Genomic DNA, 27,805 nt, shown 5'->3' on the forward strand with positions numbered 1-27,805 from the left:
CTATCACCAACAACAAGCGCCTCCTCCTCCATCCCATAAATTCATTTAAAATAAATTGCTTGGAGAAACTCCACTTCTGTGACTTGATGAAGTTCTGAACACTTCACCTAAACGATCACACGATCAGTCCTGTGAGGTTATATTACTGTAGGAGGTTGACTCTTTTCCTTGCCATCCACTTTGTGGCATGACATGCAATGCCTGACATCACATGGGCAACGGAATAACATGCGAAGTCAATTGAAATGATGAAATGATGGCATGCTACATTGTTCGCATACAAGTTCTCAACACGAGCCATAATCCATTAAGAATTTGAGCTAACTATATCATTCACAGGCCAGCTTCGTATCAAAGCTGCTGAGGCAGATGGCAAAGGCCTGAAAAGCGGACAATGGGTAGCGGTAATCCATGGTGAACATGTCTTTGCCGACCTTCCCAAACTGTAATATCACCTTTTCATGGTCACTGTGAGATGCAGACTGTGCAGACGACTCCGTAGCTGACTCCATAGCCGATGCTACTAACTGGAAATTCTTCACAGAAGCAACAGTGACACGTCCTCGAAAGTTGAGACACCAGCACTGTAGCTGTTCATGCCACCGTGGGGCCTTATTCTTGAGGATGAGAGGATTCTCCTTGGAAAACCCACTTCTTAAAGCCTCCACATCAGCTGTGCTGAAGTCAGAAACTGAAGACTTGGAACCAAAGGAGGGACGTGAGGACAAAGAATAATCCAAAATCACACTTGGGAAGCCAACTTGAGTAGGAGCCACTCCCCCTGGCTCCACCGCTTGAGCTGGAATCGAATGCATCGTGCAAAGCATCCGCCTGGGGCCCCTTGTGCCAAGTACATTCAATTCATAGGCAATGTGAGCAATATTATAGCTTCCAGCAGGCACCCGGGGAGAGACTTGCTTGGAGCCCACTCTCCGACCTGCTTTATTTGTGGAAGCGACGGCCCCACTATGCGGAGGCTGGCTGTCATAAATAGTAAATTTGGTGCCCAAAAAATTGGACCTACAAGAAAAGCATGCCACCAAAATGTGGTTATCTAGAACAAGGAAACAGTCATACAAGCCCCCCAGCTCAAGCGTGTGACTCACCTGAGTTTCCCCACATAAGTGTTACTACCCCTGGACATGTCATCCGCATTCAGAGAGATGATATAATCTGCACTCGTGGCTCGCCGAACCTTTCGAGCAGCCAATAAAAATTTCCCGCTTTCAACCAAAGCTGTACATTTGAGTAGTCAAGAGTTGCATCGAAAATTACGTGAGCCTTGGTACCGAAAATTTAAGCAGCAGCAAGTATCCAACCAACATGTAAGAACTATATTTTACCCTCAAACAAAGGCATGTAAATGAGAAGAGTATAAAGCAGAAAATCTTACTTGCAGTGAGTCCAAGGTACAAATGGTATGTGGAATTTGTCCTGTCCCGTTTGATAAAGCACTGGACAGTCGCATCCCTAGGACCAGGCTGCACATACCTATATATATTAGAGATTGCAAGCATGATCATTTAGAGGAAATACTAAACCTAGATACTTGGCAAAAAGAAAACGCTCTCTCTCTCTCTCTCTCTCTCTCTCTCTCTCTCTCAGGTTTCTTTAGGAACCCCCAGGCGACACTGACATACTCACCCGCCCACTCAACATCATAGACGAGACATTCAAGCACGCCAATGACACCCGTTGGCTCCTTGTACATGGGGAGTCACCAAAAAAAAAAAAGGCGTGGTCCCTTCAGGGACCCAGGTGCCCCCGCCCCTCAAGATCCAGTCCATACTCTTGCCAGCTCTAGATTCTGGAGACACTTCAACACCACAAAATTACACCTCCTCAAGCAGTGGACATTAGTATCATGGAGTACAACACATGATGCTTGGTGGTACATTAGATTTTCATGCCCATTCCATTGTGCATGCACAATCAGCGTCGTAGACTGGCCATGTTTTTTCTTTCGGCCGTTCATTTATTTTCTCGTGTTGTTGATATACAGTTAACTCATGGATATGGAGGACATGTACTCAATCCATGAAAAGAACAACACATTATGAGTTCGGACTTTGGTTGCCTACTATGTACGGTACACAGCCTACACAGCACAGTGGCCCTGTGTTTTCTTTCAATAGCTAATTTTTTGTTTTCCATGTTGCCTTGACATCCAATTCACTCATGGATCACATGTAACATCTTTTCGGTCTCATAGATCCTTCTCTCTGTCAAATCCCCACGGATCCCCTCGTGATCGATCTTGGTTCGAAACTCGAATCCTGCAAACAAACGAACAACAAACAAGCAAGGGGGTGCAGGCCTGACTCACCTCCCAACCATGACAGCCGTGGGCGAGCCCACAGTCTTGGCTGTCCCCACCGAGCCACGAGCTGAGCTAACTAGGTTGACGTACCGACCAATCTCCTCCTCGTGACGTCCCATACCGCCACGAAGCTGCCCTCGCGGGCCTCGAGACTGCTGCCGGCCTCGGCTGCATAAAGCAGGTGCACGTCTGCACTAGATCCAGGCTCCAAGACCATAGAGCTCTCACAAACTCGCGAGACTCTAAATATCCAATAACTAACCTTGGGCACCCTTTTATAGGCTCTTGGCCGGTCATCGGGTGTCCACATTTGGCCGCCCGCCCGTCCATACTTGGGTGCCCGCCCGTTAGTATATCCCTAACTCAGCTCGTCAATCAGCCTGCCTAGTTCCAAGCTTCCCCAAGCCTCGAAACTAGTCTTGCATGCGTATAGCACACGGTAGATACCCACTGTGCACATGAAATACTCCCCTTCCTCTAAGAGCTCACTCCTGAGCTCACTAAAAAGCCAGGATAATCTCTCTGAAGAGAAGTCAATGTCTCCCATGTAGCGTCCTTCTCAACACGATCCTTCCACTTGATCTTGTATTCCGTGATAAGCGTATGACGCAATCTTCGTTCACGAAAGCCAAGAATCTTTTCAGGTTCGTGTGGAACAAATGTCATGTCCTGGACATCTATAATTTCTTGAGGAGTAACTAACTGATCTGCTCCACCCAGTACTTCCTTAAGTCTACTGACATGAAATACAGGATGAACTTTCACATGAGAAGGCAAATCCAATTCATATGCAACTGAACCAATCCGTCGTGAAACACGAAATGGTCCACAGTATCTAGGGGATAATTTCGGAGATCGACCTGTCCGTAAAGTCTCGGAATCTTTCGGAACTCGCAAATACACCATCGTTCCTTCAGAGAACTCTCTGGGTGAACGATGTGTTGGAGGAGAATGACTCAAACACAAGAGCTTGCAGCCAAGGAAGTGCAGAGGAGATAGAGAAGAGTGAGAGAGAGAGAGAACTCACACAATGCTCAAGAATATCTTGATGTCTTATTGAGGCTCAAGGGAGACCTCGTATTTATAGAGATACAAGGGTAAAGTTAGGGTTAGGTCTAATATGGGCGGGCGCCCAACTTATGGGGCGCCCGGCGGACCAAATACAAAGAATGCCGTTACAAGGCCCAAATGGGGGCCAAATGTACAAGTAAATATATGGCCGCGAAGCTCTCGAAAAGAGCTACGCGATGATCAAGGTCCGGAGGCGAAACTGGGACTTTATACCCAACAACGCGAAACTGGGAACCCAACAACCTCCCACTTAAAGGGCCAGTGAAGCTCCTCTAAGTGAAGCTATGTAACTCCCACCCGCTGTAGACACATATCAAGCTGTGCTTTTGGCAAACTTTTGGTGAGAGCATCTGCAGGGTTCTCATGAGTGCCAATCTTGACCAAACTGACCAGACCATCATCTAGCACCTGTCTGATGAAGTGGTACCGTACATCAATGTGTTTGGTACGAGCATGAAACATGGCATTCTTAGCCAGGTATATGGCACTCTGGCTATCACAACCAAGGACCGGAGCCCTCTCTGGCAATCCAAACTCTGTGACAAGGCGTGCTAACCAAATGGCCTCCTTAGAAGCCTCTGTGACGGAGATGTACTCGGCCTCAGTAGTAGAAAGTGCTACTATCCTCTGGAGTCTAGAGCACCAAGAAACAGCACCACCTGCAAGAGTATAGATGTACCCACTAGTAGACTTGCGGGTATCAGAATCACCTGCCATGTCTGAATCACAATAACCCTGCACCTCAAGTGGACCTTTACCATACATAAGGCATTTCTTCTGTGTCCCCTTCAAGTACCTCAAAATAGACTTTATAGCATCCCAATGTGCTTTGCCCGGGTTGGACATAAAATGACTGACTACTCCCACTGAATGAGCAATGTCTGGCCGTGTAGCAACCATAGCATACATAAGAGATCCACAAGCAGAAGCATAAGGGATCCCACGCATAGTACTGGCTGCATCATCATCTTTTGGGCAATCATCCTTGGATAGTTTAACATAGGGCTGCAATGGAGCACCCAAAGGCTTAGAATCAGCCATGTTAAATCTATCAAGGACTTTCTGGATATACTTCTCCTGCGAGAGGAAAAGCAACTTCTGTGCTCTGTCCCGTCTAATCCGAAGACCCAAAATATGTTCAGCTGAACCCAAGTCCTTCATAGCAAAGGCTGACTTCAGCTGGTCCTTAAGAGCTTCCAAAACGCTCTTATTCTTCCCGGCAAGGAGCATGTCATCAACATACAGCACAAGTATCACTGGGCTGCCATCTGCATCAGTTTTAGTATACAAGCAATGATCTCCATGGCTACGATTAAACTTCTGGTTAAGCATGAAAGCATCAAACTTTTTGTACCACTGCCTCAGGGCTTGTTTCAGCCCATAGAGACTACGCTTCAGCTTACAAACCAGATGTTCTTTGCCAGGAATGACAAAGCCTTCAGGCTGCTTCATATACAGCTCTTCATCTAAATCACCATGTAAGAAAGCTGTCTTTACATCCATCTGATACAGTTCTAAATCCAAAACAGCAGTGAGAGCAAACAAAACACGAAGGGTGGTCATTTTGACCACAGGAGAGAAGACCTCCTGAAAATCAATCCCTTCCTTCTGAGCATAGCCCTTAGCAACAAGGCGGGCTTTATACTTAGGCTGGCCGTCAACTGTCTTGACTTTGTACACCCACTTGTTAGGAATAGGCTTCCTTCCTTTGGGCAACTCAACCAAGTCCCAAGTGTCATTTGCATGTAGAGACTTAATCTCCTCCTGCATAGCATGCTCCCACTTGTTTCGGAGTTAGCCTCTTTGAAAGTAAGAGGCTCACCCTCATCTGTAAGCAAAACATGTTGCAAAGAGGGATCAAAACGCTGAGGTTCCCTCCGAAAACGAGTAGACCTCCGTACCCAATGATCATTGGCTGGTTGGGGGTCAATATCGGGAGGAATCATAATTTCAGCATCAAAAGGCTGCGGGTTTTCACGAACAGCCTGATTTTCAGCATATAGGGGTTGCTGCCCTACACCTCCAGGAGCATGAAGCGGCTGTCCAACCTCTTCTGGCTCAAATATCACGGACTCATTATGTTCAGCCCTTTGTGAAGCATCCTGGGGCTCATTTTCAGCATCAATGGGTGGCTGCCCTTGCTGAAATTTGACCTTTTTCTGATCACCATGAGAGGCACAAACATTACGGAGCAGCTTTGCCTCATAAAATACAACATCCCGGCTGCGAACCACTTTGTTGGTTGATGGCAACCACACACGGTAGCCCATCTCACCTTCATCACCGTAGCCAACGAAGGTGCCCTTCTCGGACTTAGCATCAAGCTTGTTCCGGTCTTCCTTGCGGATATGCACATATGCATCACAACCAAAGATGCGTAAGTGGTCATATGAGGACGGTTTGCCAGACCAAACCTCCTAAGGGATTCCACCTTTCAAAGCTGTGTGTGGAGATCGATTGCAAACATGAACTGCAGTTTTCAAGGCTTCTCCCAAAAAATCCTGAGAGAGATTAGCTGTGGACAGCATGCATCGAACTCTTTCACACAGTGTACGATTATACCTTTCAGCCACACCATTTGAAGAGGGGCTATAGGGGGCTGGAAGTTCCCTCTTAATGCCATTATCATCACAAAATTTCTGAAATTTAGTACTAACAAACTCACCCCCATTGTCAGTGCGTAAGCATTTAATCTTCACTCCAGTTTGAGTATGAACAAATGCATAAAACTTTTGAAATGCAGCAAAAGCATCATCCTTAGATTTCAACAAAGTGATCCATACTTTTCGTGAGTGATCATCCACAAAAGACACAAAGTACTTTGAACCACCTTTAGATTTAATGGGCATGCTGCATACGTCAGAGTGGACCAAGTCCAACTTTTCAGCCTTGCGAGAGGCACGAGAGGAGTAAGAACTCCTATTCTGTTTCCCATCCAAGCAATCATTACAAAAATCAAGCTTGCTTCCTTTTGCATCAAACTTGTTCAAGGAGGACAAAATGGAGAGACCCTTTTGGCTCATGTGGCCAAGTCTCTTATGCCAAAGCTCCATGTGGGAGCGTACCTCTGCAAAAGCAATAAACTTACCAGACAAAGCCTGACCATGAAGGCTATATAATGTTCCTTTCTTGCATCCTTTTGTAATCAGCCTTGTGCCTTTGGTCAATTTCCATGTGCCATTTCCAAATATGGCCGTGTATCCCAAGGCATCAAGCTGGCCCACAGACAGGAGACTGGTTTTCAAACCAGGCACATACCTCACATTTGGCAGCACAAACTCACTACCATCCTGCAAAGTCAAATTCACGGTGCCCATGCCTTCAATATTGCAAGCATGATCATTCCCCAAGAACACCTTTCCTCGGGAGCCTGCAGTGAAAGTTGCAAAACACTCCTTGATAGGAGTTACATGAAAAGAGGCACCCGTGTCAATAATCCAAGTCTGTGAAAGCACATCAGATTCATACATCAAGGCATGAATAACATCTGGTTCTGTGACATGCAAGTTATGGACATCAAGAGCATTAGCAGAAAAAACACATAGCACATCATCTGAGTCGGACAGTTCCCCTATGACAACACCAGAGGCCACATTGGCCTTGCTCTTGTCCTTTTCGAACTCTTCTGCTTTGCTGGAATTACTCTCTTTTTCCTTCTTTTTGTCATTTGAATGACTGGATTTCTTCTTCCGGTCTTGCTCCATCTTGTAAAACTGGCAATCTGGCTTCTTGTGGCCTTTACGACCACACTGGTAGCATGTAACATCAGACTGCTGGCCCTTCCTCTTGCTTCTACCCTTTGAATTGGTAGTAGTTTTTCCCCGCTTGGTCGTCCTCCCTCGTGAGACATTTGCAGAACCGCTAGTCTCTGAGGTCTTCCTCCAGATATCTTCATTGAGAATAGCACCCCGGACTCCATCAAAAGTTAGGTTGGGATTTGTCCCAAGTGACACCACAAGTGTCTCCTAAGAGTCAAGCAAAGTAGTGAGCAAAAAGATAGCTTTCAACTTATCATCAAAAGCAGGCAATCCAGAATCCTGCATCTGATTAAGCACCCCTGTGAAAGCAGTAATATGCTCTACTGCATTCTTAGAATCATCAAGTTGCATATTCATGAGTTTCCTGATGAGATGTACCTGGTTCACTGGCGTGGTGATCTCATAGGTGCTTCTCAGCTTCTCCCAGACGGCATAGGCTGTTGTCAGCCCTTTGAGGTCAACAAGAACCTCAACAGCCATCTGGAGATAGGCAACGGCCTTTCTGTTCAGGACTCCCCATTCATCATCTGTCATAGCAGCGGGTTTGAACTGCTCAAGTGCAGTATCACATTCCCGCAGATAGAGGATATTCTAAATCCTCACCTTCCAAAGATCAAACCCAGTGCTTGCAAACTTCTTAATCTCTAGTAGACCCTTAAGATCACTTGTAGACGCCATGACTTATCAAACTGACACTTCAGAAAGTAAGCAATAGCAAGATGTTATAAACCAGATACGGGTTGACAGTAGGATGCTCGTAGATTGATGAAACAACTTCAAGTGAAGAAGACGGCAGAAGAGAATCACCGGATGTCAATGTAAACCCGAGGGGCAGCCGGAGATACTGCAAAAGAGGACCGGGGCAGCTCTATATTGATGCTGAAGTGAATCCGGGGCAGTATGTTGCTGTCTTTGGGGCTGCTCGTAGTTCCTGGCTGCTGGAGGCAGTGTCGGCTGCTGCTAGTGGCCGTGGGGCTGCTGGCTGCAGCCCGGGCTGCTTGCTGGTGGCCGTGGGGAACAGCAAACGCTGCTGATTGCAGCAGCACAGCAACAGAAACACAGCAAAGGGGGCAGCAGGGGAGAGGAAAACGCAGCAGAAGGGCAGCGTAGAGTGGAGCAGAAAACGCAGGAGAGGGGAAGAGCAAGAAAAACGCAAAACAGGCTCCAGATTGATGATAGAAGGGAGGTGTTTGACGCGAAAAACGCAGACAATCCCGTAGTCAAGTGGTGGAAGACACCTCTAACTCCATAGCTTCTGCATACAGCTTCCCTCCATAGCTCTGATACCAGTTGTTGGAGGAGAATGACTCAAACACAAGAGCTTGCAGCCAAGGAAGTGCAGAGGAGATAGAGAAGAGTGAGAGAGAGAGAGAACTCACACAATGCTCAAGAATATCTTGATGTCTTATTGAGGCTCAAGGGAGACCTCGTATTTATAGAGATACAAGGGTAAAGTTAGGGTTAGGTCTAATATGGGCGGGCGCCCAACTTATGGAGCGCCCGGCGGACCAAATACAAAGAATGCCGTTACAAGGCCCAAATGGGGGCCAAATGTACAAGTAAATATATGGCCGCGAAGCTCTCGAAAAGAGCTACGCGATGATCAAGGTCCGGAGGCGAAACTGGGACTTTATACCCAACACGATGTCTATTAGAGTAAAACCTGTCTCGGTCTTGAGCACTTCTAATAGATTCCTTCGCAACTTGTAACATTTCCTGCATATCTTCCAAATAATTACGTGCTGCATCATGCTAAAGTCCTGAGAATCCTACTGTAACAGGTGATCTTGGTTGAAAACCATACATAAGCATGAAAGGACTAAATCCTGTACTCGTATGCTTAGTACTGTTATATGCAAATTCTAACATAGGAAGATAATCCTCCCATGAACTTTGTCTTTTGGATACATATGCTCGAAGCATATCCTCCAAAATCTGATTCACTCTTTCAGTCTGGCCATCAGATTGAGGATGATCAGAGGAACTCAAATTCAAAGTTGTTTCCAACTTCACGAAAACAAGTTTCCAAAAGTCACTCGTAAACTTAGAGTCCCTATCACTGACTATGTCCTGCGGTAACCCGTACAGTCTAAACAATTGCTCGATAAACTGCCGAGCTAATTGCGTAGCTGTAATAGTCTTCCGGGTCGGTAAAAATCTAGCCATCTTTGTCAAGCGATCTACCACAACCCAAATAGAATCGTGGCCTTGATGTGTTCTTGGCAATCCGGTAATAAAATCCATGGAAATACTTTCCCATTTATTACCTGGGATTTGCAAAGGATGCAACAACCCAGCCTGTCTAAAGCGTTCAACTTTATTTACCTGACAAATCTGACACTTGAGAACATAATCTTCTACATACCCTTTCATCTTCGGCCAATAAAAAGTGTGTTTCACTAATGATAGTGTCCTGTGTACCCCAGGGTGTCCATCAGAAGGAGCATCGTGACACTCCCTCAGAATCTTGGACCTAATGTCCGGGATCTGTGGTACACAAATTTTGTCATTACGGAATAGTAAACCATTCCGAATCATCCACTGACCTCCTGTAGCCTGAATAGTAGACTGCTCAGTCATCGAGTCTTGGTCAATCAATGAGCTCCCGTCCTGGATCTTCTGCCAAAATGGACCAAAATAACTATTAGTCCTACAAAGCCCTCTCAATGACTGAAATAAGTCAGTAGAAATCTCGGTGAATGACAAAGTATTCACCTCTCTAATCCGACTAAGCGCATCTACAATATTATTCATGGACCCTTTCCGATAACGGATCTCAAAATCAAAATCTTGCATTAACTCTGCCCAACGAGCTTTCCTGTTTCTCAAATCATCCGCATCACACACATACTTGATTGACTGATGATCAGTCAATACCACAAACTTGGAGCCATATAAATAATGTCTCCAAACCTTGAGAGCATGAATCACAGCATAAAGCTCCTTCTCAAGGGTTGGCCAACGAGATTGAGTGTCGTCTAGCTTTTTACTTTCAAAAGCAACCGGTCTACCATCTTGAAATAAAGCAGCCCCGATAGCATAGTCACTAGCATCAGTTTCAAGAACATAGGGCCGACTAGGATCAGACAATGCTAAGATAGGTGCTTCCTTGACTTTATCTTTCAAGAGTCTGAAGGCCATATCCAAATCGTTATTCCAAGTGATAGGCTGATTGGACTTACGTCCACGACCTTTCAATAAGTCGGTCATCGGTAGTGTGAGCTGAGAGTACTCCCGTACAGATTTCCTAAGAAAAACAACAAAACCGAGAAAAGAACGAAGTTGTTTCACTGTTCGTGGTATAGGCCAGTCCAAAACCTTCTGAACTCGGTCATAGTCAATGCTCAATCCATCTCTAGTGATCTTGTGTCCCAAGTAAATGATGTCGGTCATAAAGAACTCACATTTACTCAATTTAGCATATAGTCGATTCTGTCTTAAAATAGATAAGACAATCGTGAGGTGTCTGACATGATCCTCAAGAGTACGACTATAAATCAAAATATCATCCAGGAACACCACCACAAATTTCCCCAAATGTTCACGAAAAAGATCGTTCATCATTTGCTGGAAAGTGGCTGGAGCATTGGTTAACCCAAAAGGTAATACGAGAAACTCGTAATGGCCATACCTAGTCCGAAAGGCGGTTCTTTCGACATGCCTTGCATGAATACGTATCTGGTGATAGCCAGTACGCAAATCTATCTTCGTGAAATATTTCGCTCATGCTAACCGGTCAATTAGGTCATCCGATCTAGGGAGAGGATAACGGTTCTTAATAGTCAACTTGTTCAATCTTTTGTAATCTATACACATTCTCCAAGTATTGTCCTTCTTTCTCCTAAGCAACACAGGTGCACCCCAAGGTGATTTACTTGGACGGATCTGGCCCATCCTCAAATAGTCTTCGAGTTGTTTAGCCAACTCATCTTCCTCAGCTTGGCTCATCCTATAAGGTGGAATACTCACAGGATGAGCACCAGGGATCAAGTCAATACGATGATCTACTGCCCGTTCAGGTGGTAAACCCGATGGCAGTTCCTTAGGAAATACATCTTGAAACGAATCAAGTATCTTTTGTAATTGTTTGCTTTCAAACACACTTAATTCATTCACATCAATGGAAGGGATGAGAAAAGAAGAAAGTGGAATCAATACACAATGGAAAGCGGTGTACAAAGAAGAATTCATTATATTTCCAAAATCAATTGTATTTACAAGAGGTCCCTGAGAGGGATGAATACAATCACCTAAAATACTATACTTGGTGTCCCTATGCTGAAAAGAAAAAATATGACTAGACCAATCTATCTGGACATCAAGAGTCTTAAACCACTCAATCCCTAATAACAAGTCTACATTGTCCAGATGCATGACATAGCATTCCAGAGTGTCTTTGTAGTCCTAAATCTGGATTGGAAGCATCTCCACCTTGCGATCCCAAACTTGTCTGCCCGCAGGTAGACGTACCTCATAGTATGGTCGCTGAGTGTCGTATCAAGACTCAATTTCTGCACAAGTTTGTAATTAACAAAGTTATGCGAACTGCCAGGGTCTAACAGAATGTGAATTTTATGGCCATTCACTTCTCCATAAACTCGGAGAAGATCATGCATGCCAAATACCTTAGAATTGAACAGACAATCAGAACAAGTACTAGGGCGAGAAAGTACAGTAATTGACGTACCTGTCAAAGACAACTGGTTAGCTGCCTTTGGCTTGGGTCTTGCGTTTGACTTGGTACCCTTTTACTTTGGGCACTCATTACACATGTGTCCTTTTTCTTCGCAGATAAAACAACGTCCTTCCTTCTTGAGCTTCAAAGCCCAAGGGAGTCGTTTCTTCTTCGCTGGTGTCGAACTTGTATTCTTCGAAGGTTGGTCCGAAGACTTGCCTTCTGTCTTGTTAGCCATAGGTGCGGAGAACTTTCTTTTATGCTTGTTCCCCTGCTCGGTAACAGGTTTCGATTTGGAAGAGACCATCGTATCATCATAGATACGAGCTGAATGAATGGCCTCGTCCAAAGTTTTACATTTGTTATTTTTAACCTGTAATCGGTACGAGTCTGGTAAACCAGCTACGAAAAACCCCAAAAGAGTAGTGAGATCCATCTTTGTAGCTTTCATCTGCAAGTCACGAAACTTCTGGAGGTAGACCTCATAAGTGAGGTGCTGCGAGGTCATGGTCAAAGCTGAAAACCGGGCAACAACATCGTAGTCATCCTCTTTCTTGAGGAATTCTTTCTTGAAAATGTCTTCAAATTGTGCCCGTGTCGTTGGCTTTGGGTTTAATTCCTTCCACCAAAGCAAAGCTTTGCCGGACAGGAAACTTGCTGCTAACTGTATCTTCTTTCCATCATCATATGGATGAAACTGAAAGTGAACTTGCCACTTGTGTAGCCAAGTGTCCACGATCTCCTTGGTTCTCTGCTTTTGCTCGCCCCCGAACGGTTCCGGAGTAATATTGGGGCCTAAAGCAGAAGCCAAGGTATCCATTCCCGAGAAAGTAGAGAGGGTAGTGGTCAATAGAGCGATGGAGTTCTGCAAAGCCTGCATCTGGGCTGCGATTTGTGCCTGACGTTCCGTCGAAGAAGCTTCGAGAGCTACTTTGAACTCTTGGAAATCTGATTTTGACACAAACTCGTCAAAAAGATCGGCATCAGTGCCTTCCGTAGCCGGCAAGCCTTCGCGTTCCACGAGGGGCTCCAACTCTGATTCTTGGGTCGACATCGTGAAGAGGGTACGTGGAGAGAAAATTCGATCTTTGCACAATGAAAGTGCGAGCGAACTTGAGAGCTTGAGAGCTTGAAAACTTGAGAACTCGAGAACTCGAGAACTTGAGAACTCGAGAGATGTGTGGCAAGAAGCCCACGTGAGGGAGTTAATAAAGGTTTCCCAAAAGCCAAAAAAAATCTCGAAAAGCTATGCTTAGCTTTTACTTTAGCTTTTGTGTTTTTTTCTTTTTTTTTCATGAATAAATATATATATATATATATTTTTTAATATATATATATGGATATATATATTCTCTTGTCTTAAAAAAAATAAAAACCTTGGAAACCTTAGAGAGGGGAGAACTTTGAAACCTTCTTTAAAAAAAAATTTAAACTCCTCTTAAAAAAAACAAAAAACGAAAGCAATAAAAAAAAAACGTATGCTTTCGTAGCGTTTTGTTTTTTTTCCGCCCCTTGGATTAGCGCTTTTTTAACACATACCGTACTTTGACCTCTTCTTCTCTACCTAGCGACTCGCTCGTTCACGAGGTATGCTCTGATACCACTGTCAAATCCCCACGGATCCCCTCGTGATCGATCTTGGTTCGAAACTCGAATCCTGCAAACAAACGAACAACAAACAAGCAAGGGGATGCAAGCCTGACTCACCTCCCAACCATGACAGCCGTGGGCGAGCCCACAGTCTTGGCTGTCCCCACCGAGCCACGAGCTGAGCTAACTAGGTTGACGTACCGACCAATCTCCTCCTCGTGACGTCCCATACCGCCACGAAGCTGCCCTCGCGGGCCTCGAGACTGCTGCCGGCCTCGGCTGCATAAAGCAGGTGCACGTCTGCACTAGATCCAGGCTCCAAGACCATAGAGCTCTCACAAACTCGCGAGACTCTCTATATCCAATAACTAACCTTGGCCACCCTTTTATAAGCTCTTGGCCGGTCATCGGGTGTCCACACTTGGCCGCCCGCCCGTCTATACTTGGGTGCCCGCCCGTTAGTATATCCCTAACTCAGCTCGTCAATCAGCCTGCCTAGTTCCAAGCTTCCCCAAGCCTCGAAACTAGTCTTGCATGCGTATAGCACACGGTAGATACCCACTGTGCACATGACACTTTCGTAGACATTAATCACCTCTCTCTCTCTCTCTCTCTCTTCGTAATAGAAGATATATTACCAAAATTACTTTACAAATGGCCACACGGCCGCCATCATCCATATGATGTACTAGCTTTCCCTCACTAATTACTCCGAACCACAGGTGTAGCTTGGAGTACCCTCATCCAAGCCGTGTCATTCTCCACCAAATGAGCTGAGCGCAAGGAAGAGACTTGCCACAATAGTAGCCCTTTTATACGACCTATGTGAGCTGTAATACCAACTTTTGCATCAAATATGAAGGCATTCCTAGTTAAACAGATATACCAAAAACTTGTCCACCTGGAAAAAAAAATGAAAGAAAACTGAATGTTCTAGGTTATCTAGCCCATTCAAAATCTTGCCAAAAATCCAGTCTTTTACCTTTACGGGCCTATGTGTCAACGGAGTCCATACACGAGAAAGGAAATCCCACACCTTCTTTGCCATCGGACATGAAATGAAAAGATGCAAGCATGTAGTACAAAACACACAATTACCAAAAGCAATCCGCTGCTTTCGCAACTGGTCTCCCAATGGTAGGCCTCCAACTAGCATGTGCCATTAGAACACCTTCCCTTGATATGGAATCTTAGACCACCAGTCCTGTAAGATTACTTCCTTCCACCAAGCCCTACTCTTCTTGATGTTCCATACCCTATTAGCCTTCTCAGTGATCCAGCGCTTATCTTCTACCATCATATGATACACTTGATTTGTTGTACGCTGGACAATGTCCTAAGGCTTTCTAAATGCCCTATCTAACCAAGGTTGCTGATTGTCTAACTGAGGAATATCACCGAACGGTGTAAGTGCTGCCCTCACCTTCTCCCATAACTGTACATATCCACATGGAACCCAAAAATATTGACGGATTTTTCGAAAAGACAAATAAGTGGCCCTACTTGGCAACAAAGCATCCAAAATTCTCACTAGTCCCAATCGAGCCATTCTATTGAATTTTGGCCGCTCAACAAGTTTGTCAAGCCACTCCAAAAGTCTTGAAGTACCCAATACCTCACCTGCCATAGAATTCAACTGCAACCGATGATTTGAAGGCTTCCATTTAGTGTGTGCCAACACCTCCTTCCATGATGTCATCAAATGAGAAAGGAGAGGAGAAGCCACTACTCGAACCTGTTGGGAACCATTCACTACATCCCACCATATATCATCAAGCCTGGTATTACCATGCACAAGTGCGACCTCTTCTATGAGGGCCTGAGCCATTACCACCCATGGCTCTTGAGATACACACGTATCTTGCAATCAAGGCCATCTCCTAGCGACCATATGTAATTTGACATCTAATAGGACTGTCCCTCCACTCCTCTTTGAAGTAGTAACATGTTCCAAAGAAATCCACGTCTACCCTTGGCTTATTTCCTGCTCTTTTTCATAGCATAAATCGAATTGGCTGTTGTATGTCATGTGCACAGATGCCCGTGGACAAGTTCCTCAGCTAGTCCAGAAAAGGCAGCCAATAAAAGATCAGTAGAATTAGGATTTAGGAGCATCTGGGGCAGCAAAGGCCAGTGTGGACTTGTAGCAGAGGCATGGAAGGAAAAGGTGGAGCTGTCGGCTGATCGTAAAGGTGGGCGACTAGACCAGTTCAAGGCGGCTGGACAAGATCAGAGGCGGCTGGTCCAGATCAGTATAACGCAAGGTTGTATGGCTTTTTCTCCACGACTGCTGGCCGACCAGCAGTCGGCCAGGTCTACAATTGTCCCAAGGCCTATAAATAGGCGCATATGCTCATTGTGTTAACCATTCACTCCACTAGGGAGTGGATCCCAATAGTAGAGGATTTTGGGTGTGTTCCACCTTTTATGTAAGGCAGCCCATGGCTGCAGATTTAGGTACCTTTTTGTACCATAACAATATACTGAATTTCCAGCACCTCTCTCTCTCTCTACTCTCTCTCTATATCTGCGTTTTGCATCAGATGGTTTCCAAGAGTGTTTAGGGCTGAAAGAAGACTCCCAGAGCTTCCGCGTGTTACATTGTATCTAGTGCAAAGCTTTGCCCGTCCATGGCAATAAAGGTAAGAAAAAATATATCATGCTAATCATAATGGATTGTGCCGCTTTGAGCCGAACATGCATAGGCCAACCCTGAGATTTCCAATACACAAACTTATCATTTATCCGTGCAAAAATCCATGCCAACAAAGTCTGTGAATCAACATCGACTCCAATCGGATAACCCAAGTGGCATGTGATGCATCCCCTTTGTATGACCTGCCCATTCCATCCCAAACCAAGCAAATCGCTCTCGGTACAGCTTTTTAGAGCAGATTTCTGCATATTAATGCATAACCCTGAAGCAAGACTAAAAGTATTCCCAACAGGCATGGCCTCTGAACGTTCTCTCTTTGAGCCTTAAGGAACATGAAAGAGTCATCTGCCAATGCCTGGCCGGCCGCCGACCATTTGCTCTCCACTTGGTAATGTAAGCCCTACAACTTCATCGTCCTCCACTAGCTTATCCAGTCGAGATAAGATTGGATGTGTAACAATTGCAAACAAGAGAGAGCTAAGTGGGCATCCCTCTCTGACCAATCTCATCAAATGTATTGGCTGTGCGAGAGAAACAGGATTAGGGTTTGGTTAAGAGTTCATGTGTGGGAGACATACACAGAGAGAACAAGGGAGAGAGAGAGAGAGAGTTGTGGGGATAAGTCAACTCATGAGGCATGAGTGTGTGACTCCCCTATCACACATGTATATTGCACTAGTACACATAGTGCACTTAGTACATTAAAAGTACTAAGTGTACTATGTACTATAACTTATGGGCTTGTACACACTATAAGGGTGGGCATAACGCCTTTACCCCAACATTGGCTCAATCACTCCACCATTAATCATAAGCCTAGCCAATGCATGTTGGCTAATAGTATAAATCAAAGAAGACATGCGAGGGCCAAATTGTGACATGTGGGAGATTGATCGTAGTAAAACAACCTTACGCTTCACTTAACTGCACTTAGAGACTTATGAAAGATAGATGGATCTAACACAAGAGACAAGTGTTCAATGCAATGCAATGCAATGTGTTAGACATCATCCCCTTCTTGCTGGCTTCCTATTTGGTATCCTATTTTAGCCTCTAGGACTGACCATGTTAGTCAGAGGGACTGGTTACCCCTCATATATATTTTACCCATATTTATTTCCCATTTTATGGTCCTGGGTATTTTCCCAGTCCTGGAGGTACTTTATCACCAGTCGGCTGCCTTCATGTAGGCATATATATAGCCGGCATGCCTCCCTCATATCTCACTACTTGTCTAGCTACAGTCCCTCACATACGAGGTTCTCCCCTCTTATTCAAGACACGTATTCCTTTTGGTGATGATATTGAGAGCAGGTTCTCACCTGTGTTTCCTCTCCATCTTTCTCTCACTCTCTCTCCTGTGTTTCCACTTTCCCTTCTTCCGATGCACATTCTATTATGGTATCAGAGCGCCGGTGATCGCCAACGTTGGATGCTCCCTCCTCTACCTCTTGATTTCTGCGTTTTTCTGCCTGTGGACAGATCTACGTTTTTTCATGCGTTGAAGCTTGCGTTTCAGGTCAATCAAGGGCTGACTCATCCCCAATTCAGTGGGCTGCAATCCCTCTTCATGAGGGCGTCAGTTGGTAGCCTCTAGGCAACCTGACAGGGGCGTTTTTTCAGGGCAGCATACCTGCCCTTCTGGCGGCACCTTCTAGGGTTCTCAGGCGACTGTTTTTCAGGGTCTAGGCAACAACATTGCTGTCCCAACAGGCTGCGTTTTTGGCCTGTTTGGGCTTGCCTTCCCACGCCCTGTTCTTGGAGCTCTCTCGGCTCCCCTTTTGGCCTCTTCAAAGGACCTTCTACTAGGCCCTAGGCCAGCGCTTGTCCCTTCTGGTTATCCTGTGCCATCCCTTCCCACCCCCCCCCCCACTTGATTGTGCTTGTTCTCTACAGCAGTTCTTGATTTGAGGCTTCAGCGTTTCCATATTCAGCCTGTTCTACAACCCCTTTTACCTCTGCGTTTTCAAATTTGCAGCCTTGGTTACAGCGTTTTTCTGAACTGATCTTGCTGGCAGCTCTACCTTCTCCTGGGCTTCATCTGTTGGACCTGAAGGTACCTTCTCTTCAACGTTTTTTCTCATAGGAGGTGTGGACACTGGTTGACCTGAATTTTCAGGTTTGTAACCCCTTGTTTGGCTGCGTTTTTTTCTCCAATGGACACAGATCACTTGCAAAGGGGGTTTCTTGTTTGGATTGTGGCTTTGGAGGTAGTTTGGTCTTGAGGAGGATTCTGAATTTCAGATTTCAGTCAGCGTTTTGCTGATTTTTGGAGCATCTATACCTGTGTTTTGTTCCTAGCCTACACAGTTTCCCGGTTTCTACATGTTCCTTGCCTTCTGTTGGCAGTGGAGTGCTATTTTTTGCTGGATAGCAGTGTTTTGGCTGCGTTTTACTTCCCACAGGAGTTTTCTACACTCAGAGGGGGCCTATCTCTAGCTACTTCACTTGAGGATCAATTTCGGGAGCTGTTTTGTATCTGTGGAGACTTTCTTATGTGACAGGAGATTACAGATTCTGGAGGAGAGCAGTTATCTTTCAGAGATCCTGAGCAAAGTTTATTTTGTCCGAGCTTGTGTTCTTTGCAGTGTTTGCAGAACAAGGAGGGTGTTTTGCCCTTGCGGTGTGATCCTTTCACATGGATCATTTATTTGTTGCTGATTCTTGGGATCTGGTTCTACTTCTGGAACAGTCTTCTACTATCTGTGATGCTTTTGAGGACTTTGTTACCACTGCAGTTTATATTCTTGCTTCCCTTCCTCATTGTGAGAAGTCTACCTCTGCCTCTCTTTGGGATGCTTCTGAGGATGCCCCTCCCCCTGCCAGTTCTGCAGGCTTGTTGTTTTGGAGGATGGTTTTTTGGACCCGGCGGGATGCTTTGGATCTGTGGTTGCAAACCGTGCCTGGGGCACAGTGGTACTTCCAGAGTTTTTTGGATTTGGATCAGAATCAAGTTGGGCTTATATCAGTCTGACAATATCTTTTTTCAAATTGGGATGTGCGTCCTTTCATCTTGCGATGCCCACCTCAGTGGTGTGTACTTATGTACAGCATTGCGCAACTCATGGTACGGTGTTTGAGCAGATGGACCCCATCTTTTCTACAGAGTCGTTACATCTTGCAATGCCGACCTTTTCAGAGGATGCTTTTATACAGCATATGTTGTAAGAGGGTGCAAGAGGGAAAGGCATCAACAAGGACTGTAGCTTGGGCTCTCCTCAAGAAAACGCACAATCTCAGAAGAAGAAGTGTCCTCCACAGGTACCAAGAGTGCCACCAAAGCCCGAAACACCACAAACCCCTCTGCAAAAGGGAATGACCACCGGAGAGGAAAACGCAGCCAAAGAGGGGCTGCTGTCCTGAAAAAACAGGCCGCCTAGATCCAGACTCCAAGTAGGAAAGAAACGCTGATGAAAAGTTACCTTCTGGTTGCAATCGATGAAGCCAAACTGAAGGACATCCAACCAGCAGAAGCTCTCCACAAAACGCAGCAAGAAGAGGGCTGCAAATCTGTGAAAAACGCAGAGGATAAGGGGCTGGAAATAAGGCTAAATCTGGGACAGCAGATGGAATCGCTGAACTGGGAGCGATGATACCATGAAAGAGTGCACAAAGCGGAAGCAAAAGGGCACTAGAGTGTGCTGAATAGAGAGTGCAAGAGAGAGAGCAACTATGTTGAATATACTGAAGCAAAACAGTCCCAAGCAAGAGACACAAGTAGTCTCATAAGTGAGGGAGTAAAAGATGTACAAGCCAAGATGAAAAGTGAGAGGCCATTCCCACCTATTTATAGGTGGGGAGCGCTGGCCAACTGGAGCTGAATAAGCTGGACGACTGGAGCTGAATAGCTGGCTGACCGGGAAAATACCATACGGGCTGGGAAAAATCCCAGAAAAGTATGTAAAATAGGGGTGGCCAGCCCACAATCAAGAGCCATGCAAAAGGGACCAAAAGGACACCAGAAATGGGCAGAAACTGGGGATGAATGTGCTAACATTATTCACATGTTTATTTTGTCCAATCGTGGGTTTTTTTTCTAGAGCCAGTCGGCCAACTCCAATAGGAGCTATATAAGGCCAGGCTCTTATTCACTTGTAGACACCTTGACAGGGGCTTCCAGGCCCGGGTCCTCCCTCAGGAGAGTTGCTCATCATGCCCATACTTACGGGGACCACCCCTTGCACAGGGCCGTTTGTATAATTGCTTCTTCATCATTTTGCAGATTCGTTTTCTCTCTCTGTGTGCCTATGTCTCACGCTTTCCGCTGCGCACTTTTGACAGGATGACCACGATTCGGACCGTTTCTGGCCCTTGCTTCTTCTCAGCGGTGGCCCGTATTTCAGATGGATGTGAAATCTACGTTCCTTAATGGTGACCTGCAAGAGGAGGTGTATGTCGAGAAGCCTCCAAGCTTTGAGGTTCCAGGATCAAAGGAAATGGTTTACAGGTTGCGGAAGGCCTTGTATGGTGCTAAGCAAGCTCCCAGGGCTTGGAATCAGAAGATTGATTCCTTCTTTCTACGGACTGGATTTCAGAGATCGGTTGCAAATCCTAACCTCTCTCTCTTTCGGGAACACGGCATGGTCACGTTGATCATCCTTTATGTGGATGACCTCATTCTCACTTGCAGTCATATGAAGCACATTGCAGCGACGAAGGTTGCCTTGTCAAAGGAGTTTGAGATGACCGATTTAGGCTTACTCCACTTCTTGGGATTGGAGATCTCGCAAACCCAAAGGGTATTCTTTGTCTCTCAGCAGCGGTGTGTCCATCAGTTGCTTGAGGCCTTTGGGATGGGGGGGCTATTGAGCTCGTTTATGCAGACGCCACTGAAGTCTCATTGCGACACAGGATTGTGAATCTTGCGGTATCTGCAAGGTACGAAGGATCTTGGACTCTTCTACACCACTAGAGGTGAAACGAAGGAACGAGTTCGACTCCAAGTTTGGAGTGACTCAGATTGGGGAGGAGATCCACACACAAGGAGATCTACACCAGGCTACAGTTTTACACTCGGCTCAGGAGCTATTTCATGGAGCAACAAGAGGCAGCCAACTATTGCCTTGTCGTTTGCAGAGGCAGAGTACCGGGCTGCTGGTGGTGCTGCTTGCGAGGTTGTGTGGCTACGGAGGTTGCTTGGCAAGATTGGGTTTCCACAAAAAAGCCCATGGTCATCCAGTGCAATAACCAGAGCTGTATCGCTATTGCTCGGAACCCGGTCATCCATGCCCGAACCAAGCACATAGAGATACAATATCACTTTGTTCGTGAGAAGATCTTGGCTGGTGACATCTTGCTTCTTTATTGTTCGACGGAGGACAATGCGGTGGACCTCTTCACGAAGTCTCTACCTCAAGCTATGCTCCGGCGGCACTCCAACTCACTGGGGTTGGTTCCACATCCAAGAGCGGAGAGCAGGTGTTCGCAGTCAGCTCCTGTCTGTACACTATGTTAGGGCCTGTGTTGTGGGTGTGCCGGCCCGTTTTAGTGTCGTCCCATTTTCCCTCACTCTCCATATATTTTTCCTATTTTTTTGGAGGAGTGGGTGGGCTGTTGGCTGTCCCCGAATGCTGGCTGATTGTGTTTTTTGCGGCCCGACTGTCCCACAGTGCTAGCCGACTAAGCGTTTTGCTGGTCGTGGGCAGCCAGGGCTGCTGTCGACTATTTATGGGTTGGCCGACTAGCAGCCAAGGGCCATATAAAATGGCCCCTTCCCCGACACTCCATTCTGTATATTTTTCAGGATTTTATTGGTGTATATAGCAGAGTTACACAACTTCTCTCTCTCTTTCATCTGTGTATTGATCTCTACAACAGTTGTCTTCATTTCCGCTGTGCATTCTGACAGGAGGTAGGAAGATGACTGAATGTTGTCTACTATCTATATGCTGAATATACTGCTGATCAGTTGTCTCCCTTGCTCCCTAAGCTAAGAAGAGAGGAAGATATGATACTGATTATGATGCACTTCTATTTATACTGTTTTATGACGCTAGTCGGGTACTGTACTACAGTCGGCCAGGTGTATATGCTGTCGGTTGCTGCAAATATGCCCACGACCTCATTAAATGCCTATTATCTGCTGTCGGCTGGCTCCACAGCCCATGACCTGATGTTTTAAATGCCCTAAATGCTCATGAAGTCCTATGTGCTGATGTTGGTGCTAAAGCAATCCCATACATGCTGCACATGATGAGATAAATGCTAAATGCTTGGAATGATACTTGATGTTTCTGAATGCTATCTGCTAAATGCTTATGAATGCTCTGATATGCCATGTCACTTGTAATCCTTCTGGGTGTGCACAATACAAATCCCATAGCCTGCATAAGCTGTGAAAGAAAAGACCAATTAACATGATCATAAGCCTTTTCAATATCCAGTTGAATCATAATCACCTCTTGCCTCGAAGCCCTTGCATAATCAATTCCAATTTGTACATTCAGTATATTATGCAAAATATTTCAACCTTTAATAAATCCATATTGCCTTGGATGAATCAAAGTAGGAAGAAAACACTGCAACCTCTTGGCCAAGACCTTTACAAATATCTTATACATGACCCCCATCAATGTGATTGGTCTCCATTAACATAGATTACCTGGGGATGGAACTTTAGGCAATAAACGTACAAGCCCAATCTTTCAACTCGCAAGCATGATACCTGTATTCCACCCCTCCTGAAAAATAGAAGCGAGAGGGACCTTCAACTCATCAACATACTTCGTGAAAACCTCACTGGGGAGCCCATCCCATCCTGGACTTTTCCCTTTAGGCAAATGCTTCAACGCAGCTTCCATCTCATCCTCAGAAATATATATTTCCAATTCATTTGCAGAAACATATAATACCTGGTGACAAACCAAGTGGAACAAAGACTCTCTAGCTGCAATGACATCAAGAGATATGACCTCTTGCAGACCCAACAAATGGTGAGGATAAAAAGTCCATACACACATCTAGAACACAAGCAGAATCAGTAATCAATACTCCTTGCCTATCTTGCGTCCTAACAATATTCTAATGTGTATGCTTTTGTTGCAAACGAGCAAAGAACGTATGACTGACAATTCGAATCCATTAGGACATCCATTCTAGCCATAATCTTATATCTCACATATTGATTCTCATGCAATGCTGCAACCTGATGGGACAACCAATCAATAGCTATCTCAATGTCACGGCAAGAACCGTCCTCTTGAACCACCTGGTTCAAATCAACCAATAACAATTCTAGGTTCCGCAACTTCTCCCTAAAATATGATGCATTATGAATCCCATACTGACGAGCAAGCTTTTGAATATTAAACATACAACACTCCCAAGCTGACACCCCAACAGAGATTACATGGCCTCGAAAGTTTTGTAACACCTGCAACATAAACTAATGGAAAACAGTATGTTCCAAGAAAGTCTGGTTAACCTTACGAGGAGCCTTCCCCAATAATGGCCTATAAGCATCCACAAAAATGCTATGCATCTCCAATACCAAAGGAAAATGATCTGACAAAATATGATTATATTCCACCTGCATGGAAAATATCTCTGGCAGAAACAAATCATGCTGCCAAATATACATTCGGTCAAGACGAGCTCTTGTACCCACGTACTGTTGAGAGACATATGTAAATCCTCTCTCATGCGGGTGTAGCCATGACCACATATCTTGTTTCAAAACTTGATTGGCAAACACATTCCAATTGAGCCTCTCCAGCCCATCCATAATAGAGTGAGGTGTAGAAGCATGCTTCAGCAATTCACATACATTAAAATCGCCCAACACAAAGCCAGGCTTAGCGTTGCACAAACATAATAAATCATCCCATAACTGACGGCGACATACAATACCATTAGGCGCATACAGTCCCACAAGCCATATAATGGTTCATCCATAAACTCCACTTCCACAACAATGAACCGCCCCCGAACATCGTGCATAACCAATGATAGCTTAAACTGAGATTTCACTGCAATCATGACCCCTGATTGTGTAGTGAGGTGCCCACTATAAAACACATGAAATTCCTTGTAATCATATACTGTCCATCCATGGAATGTTGTTTATGCTCCACAGCACAAAACATATCCCATTGACCTCGAAACACAATACGCCACATGCGATAATTCTTGGACGGTGAACACACACCTTTTACATTCCAAAGAGCAATCTTCATAATCCATCAAAACAGAAAGCCAATCAATGAGAGGTACCACTATCAGCCTCTCTTTTGTTAAAATATTGCACAAGATCCTCAATGCCTTCTCTCTCTATCTATTCCCATACTCTTCGAACCAAAACATCCACCCGATCCTTCTCACCTAAAGTACGGACATCACTAGGTGATGTATCCAATCTCTACTTGACATCCGGATACTTCTTGTCCCATGGTGAGACCATAGCCCCTTTTTTATCAAATAGAAGAGGAAAATTTATGTAACTATTTGGTCCTCCATGCTCTTTTCATATAATAGAATTCATGCTCGGACACATGGACAGGATGATGGACACATGGAAACAGGGTTCCTAAAGTTGATATTGGAAAAAGCACCCATCTTGGTCAAAAAGCAAGAAAAAGCAAAAGTCGAACTTTGTTGACCAAAAAGCTGAGGGCACCGTTAGAAAGAGGACATCGAACTAGATTAAAAAGCTAAAAGCCACTTTTTCAAAAAGCTGCTCCAAGACCAAAAAGCAAGGCGCTGAAGATTCTAAAAGCATAAATCAAGAACTTTGACTATTATTAAAACAAAAGCAAGGAGGCAAAGCAAAAGCAAGAAAATAAAACAAAAGCCACGTGGTAAAAGCAAACGCAAAGCATAGCAAAAGTAGGCGCCCGTTCAAGTATTCAAAGAAGCATGCACCCTCTTGGTGGATCATAGTAGAATTCTTGGAGATCTTGGAGGAGAGACTCATCATCATCTTCTTCATTGCTTAGCTTCTCCATCTCCACCAGCAGCCACCCTGCAACATCCACATCCGCTGGTGCTCCGCCCCTGCAAAGCCCACATCGGCCACTGTTCCACTGCCCAGAACACTACTCTCTACGCTACTTCTGCCGTGCGCCAAGGTTGGGGAGTGATTAGTGCTAATCACTTGTTCTCTTATGGTTCCCTCTTGTTTCCTCTCTCTCTCTCTGTTTTGCTTGAGTGATTAGGCTACCAACACGATCCTCTTCGGTGGAGATCCCACACGATCTTCGGAGAGCTCGCCTCACGCGTTGGATTAGAGCAACCGCCTCGGTGTGACGACTAGTGCGGGAGGACAGTGATGACGAGCGGCTACGGTGGAACTCTTGAGCCTAGCTCAAGCTCGGTGGATAGGCAACTTCCCATGACACATTAGGGTAGGGTTTCCTGCTCCCATTCCTAAAGTCGATCGCGTCCTCGTGATCGATAAGAGCTTGTCAAGGCACGCAGGGAAGTGTCGGACTTAGTTGGTTCCACTGTCTCTCCGAAAATGAGAGGGGGTGGGGAAGTTAGTAAGATGGAAAGAAGCTAGTGGAGTACTAGCAATTAATTAAGTATCCAGCTAGTCATATGGACCTTCAATCGTTCAATCATCTCATTATTCACCAAGAGCTCAAGCAAATCAAGGGCTAGACAAGCCAAAGGAGTTGCTAAGCAAAGGGGTGGAGAACTGAGGTCAAGGGCAAGGATTTTCCAGCCAAGAAAGGTCAAGAATTCTATATTTTCTTTTCAGATTCACATCATTCTAATAAAGCAAATACACCATCTGTGGTGGGGGCCCTACAGAGGGTAATCGGGATCCAATACTGTGTCCTCTCCATCTCTCCCTCTCTCTCTCTATTTTCTGTGCATCTCCTTTCAGTTTGTGCGTTAATTTCCGTCGCGAAAAGAGTGCTAAATTCTGCGTATTGAAGTTACCGATTCTTCTCCGAAGCTTCCGCATGTTACAGTGGTATCATAGCCTACTTCAAGTACAAAGATTCAGCAAAGAAAACATAATTTTTTCTCGCTCGTGTGGTTGGTTTTTAGACGCCGGTGGACTACCCCTTTCGGAGTGACTCCTGTCCCTCAAAGGACGGTTGGTTTTTAGCCTCCGGAAGCCTCCGAACGTCTCCCACACAGATAGTGGATGGTCAGATTGCGTTCCGGAAAGGAAGTGCATTTTCCCGCTATGGCGAGCTTCGACGACGAGAGAGACCAAGAACCATGGGACCAGAGTGCACCACGCAGCCTAGCTAGGGCACTAAGCTTGAGTGTCACAGATATGTTCCAGCAGATGATGCAAGCAATCGCAGAACAGACAGCCAAGTTGGATGAGCAGAAGGCGTAGATCTTGGCTCTGGAGGTGTCACCATTTGGCCACCCAAATGGTTCACTCTTGCTTTCACACTATGTACATATTGGATTGGTGTCCTGCTTATGGAATATGCCTATGCAGGTGATTGACACGTGTCATGCTGTATAGTTGGATATGATATTCCGCTGGGACTTGATGTTATCATGCCCGGAATATCTGGAGGACTTGGCTTTCCGCTGGGACTTGTGCCTTTGTGTACATGCCCGGAAACGCCTGGAGGACTTGGCTTTCCGCTGGGACTTGTGCCTTTGTGTACATGCCCGGAAACGCCTGGAGGATTGGCTTTCCACTGGGTCTGGTATTGCGTATACTTGCCTGGAAACGCCTGGTCTTATATGGTTTCATGAATGGAAATTGCTCATGCCAATGCTGCATTGCATAGCATCTTTATGTGCTTGCCTGCAAATGAAATTGCATGCTGTTTTCATGCCTGCATGACCTATGTGTAGTTCCGGGTAAGGGGACGCCCGCCCGTGAACCGTGCGTGTGAAACTGTCTGCTGACATGGTTGTGTGGCATGTGAACAGGTGGTAAGTATTTCCCGATCTAGGCTCAAATAGCTCTTAGGACTTAGCCAATATTTATAAGTGAGTGCGTTCCCATTTCATTAAAGTTTGGGCGCCCAAAAGTCACTTATAAATTATGACCTCTTCCAAGTTCACACTCACTGAAGTCTCGAGGCGGACAAGACTCAATGTCCAGGACCTGATCCTCCCCTTTTACTCATAAATGGGCATCTCCCCATGTCCCTTCACCTGATTGGACCCCAATTCACTTACTTATTAAGAGAAATTCGTGTTTTCTCTTCATGAGGATTTTTGGAGGCTGAAAACTCTGTTTTTCCACCATTTCTCTCCATTTCCAAGCTCTCCATAGCCATACCCAACTTGCTAGGGTGTTTTCCAAGCTTCCAAGAGTGTTTCCAAGTGCTAATCACTCTCCTACTCACTCCCAATGACTGAAATTCAGCAAAACAGCTCTCATTTTTGCTGTAATTTCTGGTCTTTTTGCTGAAAACCCTAATTTCAGCCTTCCTTTCTCAAGTTGAACCATAGGGGAAGCTTTCCCAAGGTTCCCTTCATCCTCTTGAAGACTTTTGTCGCGAAGGATTGCGGCAAATCGAAGATATCAACACTTCTAAAGCTTCCAACGCGAAGGCTTCCGCTTGCAACAACTTCTATGAAGACTGGTAAGCTAATTGGACAATGTGTTGTCATTACTTACTCAGTAGAAGGGCAGGACTCCTTGTTTAGCCGCCCTGTGTAGTATTTCTCTTGTCCTATGTGCTCTTGAAGATGTTGCTACCTTGCTTGGTAGAACATAGAGCCAATGGTAGAGAATATGGGCACTGAAGTCGGGCCGGGCATCAAGGCAGCTCCTTGGTGATCTACATCGACATACCATTGTTTTCTAA

The 27,805-nt window shown here is 45.4% G+C and overlaps 1 protein-coding gene across 3 annotated transcripts in view; it reads right to left on the minus strand.

The window, feature by feature from the left end:
* Positions 1 to 227: 227 nt before the first annotated feature.
* LOC147625449 (tubby-like F-box protein 6) overlaps positions 228 to 27,805 on the minus strand; it is a 44,605-nt gene continuing 17,027 nt past the window's right edge. For all 3 annotated transcript variants that reach the window (XM_086818779.1, XM_086818780.1, XM_086818778.1), the window contains exons 2-4: positions 1,394 to 1,481; positions 1,107 to 1,236; positions 228 to 1,020 (exon numbers count right to left, since the gene is read on the minus strand). In XM_086818779.1, the coding sequence (XP_086674905.1) occupies positions 330 to 1,020; positions 1,107 to 1,236; positions 1,394 to 1,481 (909 nt within the window). In that variant the 3' untranslated portion in view covers positions 228 to 329. The remainder of the gene's footprint in view (positions 1,021 to 1,106; positions 1,237 to 1,393; positions 1,482 to 27,805) is intronic.

The sequence above is a fragment of the Cibotium barometz genome, chromosome 24 (genome assembly GCF_041138505.1).
Source record: "Cibotium barometz isolate CiBa-2024 chromosome 24, ASM4113850v1, whole genome shotgun sequence".
In the NCBI taxonomy this organism is placed as follows: Eukaryota; Viridiplantae; Streptophyta; class Polypodiopsida; order Cyatheales; family Cibotiaceae; genus Cibotium; species Cibotium barometz.